Raw genomic sequence first — 14149 nt, 5'->3', positions numbered from 1 at the left:
TTAGTTACCCAATGCCCACATTCTAAGATTAGTCACATGAAGTAAACAAACAATCCTCCACATTAGTGTGAAACAAAAGCTGTTATCCTGATTTTGCTTCCTAATTGGCTTTTCCTTTTCCTTTTAGACTCTATACGTTTCCGTCTGTCCTGTCATCAGGAATTGATGTGACAGTATTTACAGTCATAAATATGTGGCTTAGCGTGCATATGACGGCGGCCATAACACATACACACACACTACCCCTATATACACACACATGGCCATCATACATAGCTTCTATATGCACATACACTGCCTCTATATACACACATGCATCATAAATATATACACTGCCTCTATATACACACACTGCCTTCATACACACACATACACAGCTGCTATATGCACACACTGCCCCTTTATACACACATTGCCATCATACACATACACAGCTTCTATATGCATATACACTGCCACTATATAGACACACACTGCCATCATACACACATATAAAGCCACTATACACAAACACTGCCACTATATAGACACACACTGCCATCATACACACATATACAGCCACTATACACAAACATTGACACTATATACACACACACTGCCATCATACACACAAATATAGCCACTATATACACATACACTGCCACTATATAGACACACACTGCCATCATACACACATATACAGCCACTATATACACATACACTGCCACTATATAGACACACACTGCCATCATACACACATATACAGCCACTATATACACATATACTGCCACTATATAGACACACACTGCCATCATACACACATATACAGCCACTATATACACATACACTGCCACTATATAGACACACACTGCATCATACACACATATAAAGCCACTATATACACATACACTGCCACTATATATACACACACTGCCCCTTTATACACACATGGCCATCATACACATACACAGCTTCTATATGCATATACACTGCCACTATATAGACACACACTGCCATCACACACATGGCCATAAATAAATACACTGCCTCTATATACACACACTGCCCCTGTATGCACACATGGCCATCATACACATACACAGCTTCTATATACACATACACAGCTTCTATATAAACATACACAGCTTCTATATACACATACACAGCTGCTATATACACACACTGCCCCTTTATACACACACAGCCATCATACACACACACTCTGCCCCCATACACACATGCACTGCCCCCATACACACACACATGCACTGCCCCCATACACACACACACACACACACACACACAGCCATCATACACTGCCCCTATACAAGTAAGTACCTGTGTGTAGTGTAGCCTGCTGCTCCGCTCCTCTATTGCAGGAACTGGGCAGGAAGAGGAGGGACACGTGAGCTGACGTCACTGGCCAGCTGCTACTAGCAGGCCCTGCTGGTAACTGAGAGCCGCCCATAGGCATGTCTCATACCAACTGCAGACCCTGACATTTTAAAGTGACAGAGTGCTGCCCTCCGGACGGCGCTCCCTCTCGCTCCAGCCCCCGCTGGCAGGTCTGGGTAACAGACAGGGCAGGGCTGGAACATAAGAAAAAAGAATGTGGTGTAGTCAGTCAGTGTACAGTAAGGCGCCCCCCCCCCCCCCCAACCGTCAGTGAGTGACAGTCACTCACTGACTCGCAAGAAAGAGTGTTGGGGCCAGTCGGGCCTCCCTGAGGGTCCGGGCCCCTTACTGGGGTACCGGTTGTACCCCCCTGATGACGGCCCTGCCTGTCCGTCTCAAAGGTAAATTACTGCTGTCAGCGGCAGGTCCGGGACCTGTTGCTGCAGCATTTAGTATGAAGTACTGGCAGGGGGCCCTGCAGGTGGCCACTAGGTGGGCCCCCTAACACGCTGTGCCCCTGTGCAGCCGAACCGGCTGAACAAGTGATATGTCCGCCCCTGGGCTGGAGGCTGTATGTCTATGTATTGCCCTGCTTCAGTGCTCCAACCACTGGTCTGAGCACTGAAGATGATGTGCCGCTGGTGACTTACCATGCTGGCCAGTGGGCATCCTCCTGCTCGATGCTCTGCGCCTCCGTTCCTATGGGCGCATGCACGGGATGTCAGTGACGTCCCGGCGTGCGCTATCTCTGGCGTGCGCCCCTGTGTTTTTAAAGTTAATGCTGTGCCGCAGAGAGTTAATGAGGGCAACCTTGTGTCCCGAAAAGATCTTTCGGGACACAGGGATGTCCTTAACCCCTTAAGGAGGCAGCCCTTTTTCACCTTAAGGACTGAACCCTTTTTCGCAATTCTAACCACCGTTGCTTTATGAATTAATAACACAAAAACGCTTTTACCGAATATTCTGATTCTGAGATAGTTTTTTCGTGACATATTCTACTTTATTTTGGTGGTAAATTTTCGGCATCAATTGCATCCTTTTTTGGTTAAAAATCCCAAAATTTCATGAAAATTTTTAATTTTTCTAAATTTGAAGCTCTCTACTTGTAAGGAAAATGGGTATTCACAATAAATTTAATTTTTATTCACAAATACAATATGTCCACTTTATGTTGGCATCATAAAATTGACATATTTTTGCTTTTTTTTTAAATTAGAGGGCTTCAAAGTAGAGCAGTAATTTTCAGAAAATTCATGAAAATTGCTAAATCTGAAGGGACAGATGTTACAGAACTACAACTCCCAGCATGCCTGGGCAGTCCAGGCATGCTGAGAGTTGTAGTTTGGCAACATCTGGAGGGCTACCGTTTGGGCACCACTGTAACAGTGGTCTCCAAACTGTGACCCTCCAGATGTTGCAAAACTACAACTCCCTGCAGTTGCAGTTTGGCCTTCCTAGTGGTTGCCACAGTAAAGATCACTTTAATTTCACTTTCAATCCCCCCCCCCCCCACTGTAGTTTCCCTACCTGACCCAGGATCCAGCAGTCTCCAGCAACGATCGGTGGTCTCCAGGCATCTTCTCCTGCAAGTACCGGACTCCATCTTCCTCCCACGATCCCCTCGACATGCAGGGGTGGGCAGAACGGGGGGTTGCCATAGCAACCCACTGTCCTGCTCTGCCATTGGTCAGAATCAGTTCTGACCAATGGCAGGGGATAGGAGGAGATTGCAGCTCTGCGACCTCACTCCTAGCCCTCAAGATGATCGGGGCTGTCGCTGACAGCTCCGATCATCGCTATTTTCCAGGTGATCGGGTGACATGCGATTTTCTGCGATCGCCGACATGGGGGTCTCAGGACCCCCATGGGTGATGTGCCGGGGTGCCTGCTGAATGATTTCAGCAGGCATCCCGGTCCGGTCCTCAACTGGCTAGCGGCGGGGACCGAAATTCCCACGGGCGTATGCATACGCCCCACGTCCTTAAGGACTCGGGGTGCAGGGTGTATGCATACGCCCGGCGTCCTGAACAGGTTAATAGTGATGCCCCCCCCCCATTTTTGCCACCATAGGCAAAAGCTAATTTTTCCGCCCCTTGACTCCCACCTTACTACTGGAGTGTCACACTGTAACAAACCTCCTCCTCATGTAATCTCCTTACTACTGGGGTGACAAACTGTAACAAACCTCCTCATGTAATCTCCTTACTACTGGGGTGACACTGTAACAAACCTCCTCCTCATGTAATCTCCTTACTACTGGGGTGACACATTGTAACAAACCTCCTCCTCATGTAATCTCCTTACTACTAGGGTGACACACTGTAACAAACCTCATACATACACACATCATACATACATATATACATAGACATCTAACACACATACACACATCATACATACACATACATCTATCATGCACACATAATACATGTACACATAAAAAATCATATACACACATATACAATATATATCACCAACCCAAAGCCTCTCCTTACCCCCAGGAGATGATTGCTGGAGATCGGGTAGGCTGAGGCTGCCTTGCTTTTGCGCCAGGTCACGTCAGTAGGAGCTCCCAGCAGCCCCTGGCCTCCTCAGCCCTGCAGGGCCATACATAGTAGAAGTAAAAAAAATCAAAAAAGTGCTGGCAGCGATCGCCAGGGGCCCTGAGCAGTGGAGCGCAAGCAGCGTTCATTCCTCCACTAAATATGATGAAGATGTGTGGGGGGGTTTACTAGTGGAGCACTGCCTGAGCGTGGTGACATCTGATTAGTGGAGCGCAAGCAGGACAGGGGAAGGAGTGTTAGTGCCTTAAGCCCTGAATACTGCATTTTGCGCAAAAACACCGCAATTTTACTGCGATTTTGCGCAAAATGCAGTATTGTTAGTAATGCCCTAAAGCTTTTCAGGGGCCCCCTTTTGGATGGGGGCCCTAGGCTACTGCCTAGGATGCCCCGCCCTAACGCCGGCCCTGGATGCCTAAATCAGAAGTGACTGCACTATATCTTACAGAATGTGGGCAGCAACACACTGTTAGGCTAGGTTTCCACACAGGTTTTATCTGGCGTATTTTTTGAAAACTGTAATGGTAATTTTTCAGTAAGTGGACCCAGTAGGGAGGAGAAGTATAATCCTTCCTTTATATTTCCCTTTCCTTTTGAATACACTTCTGGCTTTGGCTCAAAAACTGCAGTGGCAGTTTATGAAAAAACTCTCGAATTTTTTTTCTTTGTGTGGATACCTAGCCTTGAGTGTCTTGGCTAATTGTTTGGGCAGTACTTTTAATCTGTGCCAACCTGGCCTTTAAAAAGCAAATTTTAAAGGGGTACTCTTCTTTATTTTTTAGTATTTTATATATATCTATATATCTATATATATATATATATATATATATATATATATATATATATATATATATATATATCAACAGGTGCCAGAAAGTATTGTAAATAACAGATTTGTAAATTACTTCTATTTAAAATTATTTTAAAAATTCCAGTACTTATCAGCTGCTCTATGCTACAGAGGAAGTTATTTTCTTTTTTAAATTTCTTTTCTGTCTAACCACAGTGCTGTCCGACCACAATGCTCTCTGCTGACGCTCTTTTTATTATAAATATATAAAAACTTAACAAAACAGAAAAACAGGCTTAACTAGCATTAACAAAACACAACACAACAAAACCTGCCTAACTGGCCAGCCCAACTTAACTAAACTAACTAAACACATAACATTATACCTACATATAAATTATCAAAAATACTATCACACACACATACCCACACATTCTTTACATAAACATAAAAATAGCTTTACTTAGCTTTAACTAAAAACAACCAGACTTGGTAAAACTCAACCACACATTACATTCACAACTAACCCACCCCAAAACCCCCACCACCACCACCCCCCCCCTTTTTTTTTATATATATGTTTTTTTATATATATATATATTTTTTTTATTATTATTTTTTTTACTAAAATTACATTTTTTCCCTCACATATATACACATATATACATATATATACATATATATATATATATATACATATACATACATACATAAACATACACATACACACCCTTTTTTTAATCTACACTACCATAATACAACCAATATTAAATTAAAGTAATATAAAAATGCTAACTAAATCTGATCCGACTGCCTATCCCCATCCCCTCAAATAAGATAACCAATCCATACTATATAATAATATATACAATACGAATATAAAAACACAAATACATAACCTAAATGCAAATACATACATAAACTATATACACCAACAAACCAAAATATACACCTACAAAACACATGACATCCTACACTAGACTAACCCATTACCCACACAACCACCCACATTGACATGGGTCAGAGTCCATAGTCCATGGATATCGAGTCCAGTCCACAACTGACCCATGCCAGCCCCTCCAAACATCCACCAACCCACCAATTCCCCCACCCAACCTAATCTATACCCAAAACCAACTATACAAATACAACTTTATAACATAACATATACAAAACAATACAACCCACCTTAGGCCCAAGTTCGGTCGCCTGTAAGCCCTTTATGCAATCCATATTCTGAAAACAAAACAAAAAGACTAGGGTGTACATGCATAGCCCACCACCAGGAAGAAGGATGGCAATCCTGATGTTACTTTATAAACTCTCTCCACTAACTTTTCCCTACGATTCACCCTACTGTTATCCCTTCAACAAACTGACCCTGCACTCACCCTCTCTCTGTCCTTACATTGCTATCCCTAACCAGAAAAAGGGGTACTCTACCCAAGAGGTCTAGTACCTAGGGCACATCAAATGAAAAACCTCTCCACAGGAGGGAAGCCCTGCTGGTACCAAGACTGCCATACTCCAAAGACCTGATCTTCCCGAGGTCACCGGTGATGTTCCTACAGACCTCCACCTCGGAGAGGACTTTCCGCTGTGTAGATACTAGACACCGTGCGTTCCACGTGTAGTACCTAACTACTAAGCTGACTACAAATAAAGTGCCCCGGTCTCGGCCACCCAGGTTCCTGAATGCCCCATAAGCCCACTCCGGATAGGTAAGGCCGGCAAGTTGACTCCAGCCAATGGAAGCACCCACCCGGTTGTAGACCCCTATATTAAAGGGACAATGAAGCAGGAAGTGGTCCATGCTTTCCAGCATGTCCTCGCACTCTTCTCGGGGACACCCCCGGTCATCAGAGTTCCTGCACTTCAGGTTGTCCCTTACATATAGCTTCCCCTGAAAGCAGCGCCAGGCCAAGTCCCAAAACTTCTGGGGGATCCTTTTCATGTTTAAAAGGTACAACCCCACCCTCAGATCCCGACCTGGGCAGTCCCTGAGCGCCAGAGGCTTCTGGAAGTGGGTCAACAGAACCCGTTTGTCAAGGAACTGCCTTGACTGGGTCCTGATCTCCCACACTCCCAGACCCCACCGACGTATCGCCTTCAGAGTTGGGGTAGCATAAGCCGGAAGATATCCGTGTGGCGTACGGAGGTCCTTCACTTGCCCTCCTGTCTCCCATTCCTGGAAGAAAGGCCGAAACCATTCCCTGCAGGAGATTACCCACGGAGGAGCCCTCTCTGACCAGAGGTTTGAGATGTTAGCTTTCAAGAAGGTGTTTGTTAAGAACACCACAGGATTTACCATAGATAAACCCCCTAGTCTCCTCGTGCGGTACGTAACCTCCCTCTTGACTAGGTTCATCCTGTTCCCCCATAACAGTTGGAAAAACAGGCTGTAGATCCTAGTGTAGTAAGCCTCTGGCAAGATACATACACTGCCCAGATAGATAAACAAGGGGAGCAGGTACGATTTGATCAGGTGTACCCTTTCCCTGAGGGTCATAGACCAACCCTTCCATTGGTCCACCTTCTGAGCGGCATCCTGGAGCTTACCATCCCAGTTTTTGGTGGGATAATCATCCTGGCCGAAAGTGATGCCCAAAACTTTTGCTGACTCTTGGGGCCCTGGAAGGGTGTCCGGGAGATCAAACGTGGGATCTCCCCCTCCCAGCCAGAGACTCTCACACTTATCCCGGTTGATCTTAGACCCGGATGCCTCAGAGTAGCGGTCCACTTCCGACATCACCACATCGACCTCCTCTCTCGAGGACACGAAAATGGTGACATCATCAGCGTATGCCACCACTCTCTGGGCGACATCCAGCTCCGCCAGACTCATCCCGACTCCCGCCAACGGCCCACAATCTACCCTCCGGACGAAGGGATCGATCGCAAACACGTATAAAAGCGGGCTCAAAGGACAACCCTGACGGACTCCGGACCCCACCTCAAAAGAGCGGCCAGACCAACCGTTCACAAGCGGGAAACTCTCTGCCCCTGCATACAAGATCTTAAGCCAATTAACAAAAGTACTTGGTAAGCCATATCTCAGTAGGACGGACCAGAGGTAGTCATGGTTCACCCGATCAAATGCTTTGGCCTGATCCAAGGACAGCATGTACCCCTTCCAGAGACCCGCACTACTCCGCTCCACTGCCTCCCTGACACTGAGGACAGCACTTAAGGTGCCTCGGCCTGGAACAGAGCAGTGCTGAGCCCCCGAAAGGAGCCGGGGTGCAAACTTCACCAGCCGATTAAACAGTATCTTGGCCAGAAGCTTCCTGTCCGTATTGAGAAGAGCTATGGGCCTCCAATTCTCAATCCGGCTAGGATCTTTACCCTTTGATAGGAGAATCAGGGCTGACCTCCTCATTGACTTCGGCAGAGTGCCCGAGGAGAGACACTCATTGAATACCTCAGTCAAGAGGGGAGCTAAAGACTCCTTAAAGGTCCTGTACCACTCGGATGTTAAGCCATCCGGACCTGGCGACTTCTTAGGGGCAAGCCCCTCGATCGCCAGTCTCACTTCCTCTTCCCTGATTTCTTCTGCCAAAACATCAAGAGAGGGGTCTACCCCTGGCTCAGGAAAGGTTTCAGCCAGGAAAACCGACATCCCGTCTCGATCTAGATCCTTCCTTCCCAAGAGGTGCGAGTAGAAGGATCTGACGACCTCCAAGATCCCCGATCTGGACCGATTCAGAGATCCTGTACTATCGATCAGTCCTGAAATGACTTTACTACTCACTGACATCTTACAGTTTCTGTAAGGGTCGGGCGAGCGGTACTTCCCGAAATCCCTCTCAAAAACCAAAGATGCGTGCCTATCGTACTGACACCTCATCAGCAAGGATTTCACTCTGGAGATATCCTCTCGGCTACCTCCAGTCGAGACAAGAAGCTCGAGTTTCCTCCTCAGACCCTGATACAAGCGATACCTGTTCAGGGACCTGAGGCTCGAGAGCTGGCGGAAGAACCCCGCAACCCGCTTCTTGAATATCTCCCACCACTCCAGCTTATTACTACAAAGATCCAGTAAAGGTACCTGACTCTGAAGAAAATCCTCAAAGGACTGTCTTACCTCTGCTTCCACCAGGATGGATGAATTCAGCTTCCAATAACCTTTACCCATCCGGGGGGTCTCTGAAACATTCAGGGAAAACAAAATCATACAGTGATCGGAGAACTCCACCTCAACCACGGACACTGCGGAAGAGACAGCTTCCTCCTTTAAATAAAACCTGTCTATTCTAGACCTGCGGCTACCTTGATGATAGGTGAAACCCGCGTGGCCCGAGGGGCTCCGGATGTGGGCGTCCTCTAGGCGAGCTTCTCTAGTTATGCTAATTAGTGCCACACTATCGCAAGTCAGTGGACCATTGGAGCCTCTCCTATCCTGGGACCTCGTGACATTATTGAAGTCCCCTCCAAAGATCACTTGCCGACTCGTAAAAAGAAAGGGCTTAATCCTCATAAAGAGATCTTTACGGCCCCACTTAGTTTGCGGGGCGTAGATGTTAATGAGCCGGAGCTCTTGTCCCTTCATGAAGACATCAATGATCAGGCACCTCCCCATTTCTAGCTCAATAACCCGTCTGCATTCAACAGGAGCGGAAAAAAAGACCGCCACCCCACTATACGGCTCAGCCGCAAGAGACCAGTGGGAGGGACCGCGCCTCCACTCTCTCCTGGCTTTTGCCAGAGAGGCAAGATCTGACAACCTGGTCTCTTGTAAAAAGAAAATGTCGGCTTCAACACGGCCGAGAAAATCAAAGGCTGCAAATCTAGCCGTATCCGACTTTATACTGGCACAGTTAATAGATGCCAGCGTCAGTGGGGTGAGTGCCGCCATCATGGGTGATTGAGTTAGATGGCCTCACCCCTTAAACCTTCTTCCTCTCCTTCCCTCCACCCCCATCGGAATCAGAGGAAGACCCTTTACTTCTTTTTAAACTCTGGGACATATCCATCCCAGGATCTTTACCTCCGGCACCTGGTGTTACCTCTCCCCCTGAGGAAACTACCCCAGAGGAAGGAGGCTCGGTACCTCCTGGAGGCCGCACTGCCTCCTGACCCTCGAGAAGAGGAGGGGAGATGGTATCCCCGAGGGCCTCATATCGATTCGAAAGGACGATCAGAGGGTCAGAGACTGAGTTGTTCCTTCTATGGTCTGAGGCTACAATTGAAGAGGAGGACGGCGCCACCTTACTCTTACACTTCTTCCTCCTCTTCTTTTTCTGGCCACCATTTACTGTCTGCCCCTCCTCCTCCTCCTCATCCACAGTTTCGGATTCAGAGGTATGACTGGAGGAAGGAGCATCTTGACCTTCTTCCCTACGCAGTCTCCCTATCTCCTCGTCCAGTTTGGCCTCACCCAAAGCCTCAGAGTTATTCTGACCTCCTTCTGAGCCAGTGTCTGGAGTGGGACCCCGAGCTACCCCTGGCACCTGGGCATTCTCAAGGGCCCTCTCCAACCTGCGCTTCTCCTCTCGCCTCCGCATAGAGGGGGTCTTATGTTTTTCCTTCACTGGCTTTGGTGCCCCCTCTCCTCCACTGGTCCCCTCCCCCGCCGGGGCAACTGTTAGGCTTTCCCCAGACGGGGCGGTCACAGCATTAGAGAACGAGCGCGGACACCGGCTGAACGGGTGACCTAAGTCACCACACAAGTTACACCGAATCTGCCCACAGGTGGCCGCCAGGTGACCCACCCCACAGCAGAGGGCGCATATCTGCTGAGTGCAGTTGGCACTAAAGTGGTTTGGGTCACCACACCTGTGACACAGCTTCGGCTGCCCCTGGTAGAAGATCTGAATTCTGTCGCGTCCCAGGAAGGCGGCCGAAGGAATGTGGGTGACAGTGTTCCCGGAACGCCTGAGACGGACGGAAAACGTCCAGGCCCCAGACCATATATTGTGCTCATCAAAGTTTTTCCGGGGGATGTCCGTCACCTCCCCGTACCTGCCCAGCCAGGTCATAATGTCATAACAAGAAAGTGACTCGTTACGGGTCAAAACGGTCACTTTCTTTACCATACTCTGGCGAGATACCGCTTTTACAGCGAAATCTCGCCATCCGGGCTCGTTTTTCACCAGCTCATAATTAGACCAGAAGAGATCTAGTCCCTCCGGCCTAACAAAGCTGACGTCAAACTCAGAGGAGCCGAAAGGGTGGATCAGGGCAAAGATGTCCCTAGCCCTGAAACCCATCTGGAAGAGAAGCTCCACCACTTTGCCCCTTTGGGGGCACGCATCTTCGCCTTTCCAGACCAGACGGGCCACATTCCTGCGACCTACCTCCTGCCCGGGTGTCTGGAGGGACCATACAGTCTCCCCATTTCTTTGTCGGAATGCTCCCAGACCATGTCTCTCCACCCAGAAAGATAGGTCCATCTCCTTTCCCTCTACCTGGAGCGTCCTTTCTCCTCTCTTTAGTGCCTCCAGGAGGCGCCGTTGCAACTGACCGTCACCAGATACAGGAGGTAAAGATCCCACTGAACCCCCGGCCGCCACGCTGGCATAACTCCTGGCGACCGAGGGGGCAGCCGGACCAGACCCTGTCCCTACGGCCCCACCTAAACCACCTGCACTGCCACAAACGTCACTATTATACACACCACTACTACTCCTCTCATTCACTCCACTATCACCCCTCCCATCTGCACCACTCCCACTCATTCCACTACCACCCCGCCCATTCACTCCACTACCACTCCTCCCATCCGCACCACCACCACCACTCCTCCCATTCAATCCACCACCACCACTCACTCCACTACCACTCCTCCCATCTGCATCACTGCCACCCCGCCCATTCACTCCACTACCACTCCTCCCATCTGCACCACTACCACTCCTCCTATTCACTCCATTACCACTCCTCACATTCACTCCACCATCACTCCCACATACACTCCTTTCATCCACAGCACTACTACTCCCATCATTCACACACCTTGTAGTGACATTGCTTTTGGTTTTATTAGCAGTGTTTTTGGGATCAGCTGCTACTTCACCCACTACCTCTGGGCTGGCCAGGACATGCTTTAGCTGGATCTCTGTCGGCGATGCTGATTCCTCCTCCATGTGGGATGTCACCGCAGACATCACATCCCGAGGCCGAGGCTGCCCCTCCAAGCGCACCTCTGCCCCTCCACCTGCCACTGACTTGCAGGGACCCTCCTCCCTCACAGGGGAAATCCCTACAGCGTCCATGCCACACACTGCGCCTGACTGCACGGGATCAGCAGCGGGTCCCGGTGCCTGGACACTCCCCCCCCTCTCAGGGGAGTGCCCTACAGAGCTGATAACAATGCCAGGGACACCCACCATTAACCCATCCTGCTCTTCCCTACCAGCAGGATGCGTGACTGTAGCACCCACGGCCATGTTGGATGCAGCACTGTACCCCCCGTGCTGGTCCCGTTCCACAGCAGAAACTGGATCTGGCAGGGTGGGGGGCCCAGCAGTCTGAACCAACTTCTCAGGTGGCCCAGACTGCTGGATAGGGGAGAAAACAAACATGACTTGCTCCTCAGCCTTTTTCTTCCTCCTGTTCTTTTTCTTCTTCTGGCTCTCCTCAGGGCCCAGGTCCTGGCCAAAACTAAAATTTTCCAGACGGGTGGGTGACTCCTGCATCACTATGGCCCGCAGGAGCCCCCCACCGACTGGGCCGCTGTCACCACCATCACTACTGTCGCTTTCCTCTGAGGTGGTTGGTAAGGCGACTTGGGCAGGGTTAATATATTCTGCACTTGGGGTGACAGAGGTCTTAGGGGTACACGGGGTATCACACACATCCCCCTCACTCTCATCACCCTCACTGCCGCCATCTCCCTCACCACCTTCCTCCATCTTCTCCTCTGTATCACACAGGTGTTCTTCCTCCCCCTGGCTATCCTCTTCCTCCTTCACAGGGGTCCGCATGATTTTATAGCGGTCCTCGTTTTTTAATTTTTCTTTAAACATACCCGCTCCCTCTATGATCTGCATTCGGGCTCTCACCACCTCCTGCTCCTCTGCCTTCAGCTCGCACACTCTAGCAGAAAACTTAGCCCTCATGGCCTTGGCAGAGTTATCTGTCTGGTAGCGGGCAAACTTCAGATCCTCCCTTAACACTTTCAGCTTCTTTCCCAGCTGTTCGTATTCCACCAGCTTTGCCTGCATGCGGGATCCAAACGTGGCAAGCGACTCCCTGGGTCCCTTCACCCCCCATTGCTGGGGTTCCGTAACATTAGAAACAGTCCCTGAAGACACAACAGTTATCTTCCTACCGTATGCCTTGCGGTTTCCAGCGATGGACGGGGGAGTGGGCTCCACATTACTGCGGAGCCTGCTGGATCTTCTGACCCCGTCCTTGGAATCGGCCGTAACTCTCTCACTCCCACCCCCCGCCGGCCTAGTACGGGAGGTGGAAGGCCGTGGGTCCATAGCAGGAGGCTCTTCCCAGGAGTCTGCCACCCTCCTGGGGAAAAGGTTGCTGGAAAAAACTCCTTCTCTCCTCTCTCTCTGGACAACTCTGGAAGTGAGACACACCCAACAGCTGCTGTGTTCCACAGGAAGTGCTCTCTGCTGACACCTCTGTCCATGTCAGGAACTGTCCAGAGCAGGGTAGGTTTGCTATGGGGATTTGTTCCTGCTCTGGACAGTTCCTGACATGGACAGAGGTGTCAGCAGAGAGCATTGTGGTCGGACAGGAAGTCTATTTAAAAGCAAAGGAACTTCCTCTGTAGAATACAGCAGCTGATAAGTACTGAAAGGATTAAGATTTTTAAATAGAGGTAATTTACAAATCTGTTTAATTTGCTGGCATCAGTTAATTCAACAAAATAGTTTTCCACCGGAGTACCCCTTTCATTTTATTTTAAGAACTTATCATTCTGATATACGATATCTACTGATATATGTATTTGTGTGTGTGTGTATGTATATATATATATATATATATAAATTAAAAATGTATCTATTTTTTATCTTCTTTCAGTGCTCCTTCAAATGTCAGTACAATTATCCACATAATCTACCTTCCCTATGAAGCAAAAGGTGACAATGTGTGGTTTCGGTGGGCACAAGAGCCCACACAGGCAGGAGATGTGTTTGAGGCTTGCTGGGCACTGGACAACATACTTATAATCAATGCTGCACATAAGCAGATTATACTAGAAGATAATCTTGATCCTATGGACACTGGAAACTGGCTTTTCTTTCCAGGAGCTACTGTCAAGGTTTGTTATATCATGTAAAGTACTTTCCAAATAGATGTTTTATAAAATACCAAATATTTTTAAAGACTATAGGGGACATTTATCATCGTTGCTTTGGTAATCGAATTCTGGAGGCTTTTTTTTTTGTTTGCTTTAGTTTTGCTTATGTATGACATATTTATAATACTGTAGAACAAATGAAAAAAAGAGGTGCGCTCCTGG

The 14149-nt window shown here is 48.5% G+C and overlaps 1 protein-coding gene across 6 annotated transcripts in view; it reads left to right on the top strand.

The window, feature by feature from the left end:
* Window positions 1-14149, top strand: part of RELN (reelin) — a 1155521-nt gene that overhangs the window by 578450 nt on the left and 562922 nt on the right. For all 6 annotated transcript variants that reach the window (XM_056573506.1, XM_056573505.1, XM_056573507.1 and 3 more), the window contains one exon: window positions 13708-13948. In XM_056573506.1, the coding sequence (XP_056429481.1) occupies window positions 13708-13948 (241 nt within the window). The remainder of the gene's footprint in view (window positions 1-13707; window positions 13949-14149) is intronic.

The sequence above is a fragment of the Hyla sarda genome, chromosome 4 (assembly GCF_029499605.1).
Source record: "Hyla sarda isolate aHylSar1 chromosome 4, aHylSar1.hap1, whole genome shotgun sequence".
NCBI classification, from domain to species: domain Eukaryota; kingdom Metazoa; phylum Chordata; class Amphibia; order Anura; family Hylidae; genus Hyla; species Hyla sarda.
This window is presented reverse-complemented; position numbering and strand designations above follow the sequence as displayed.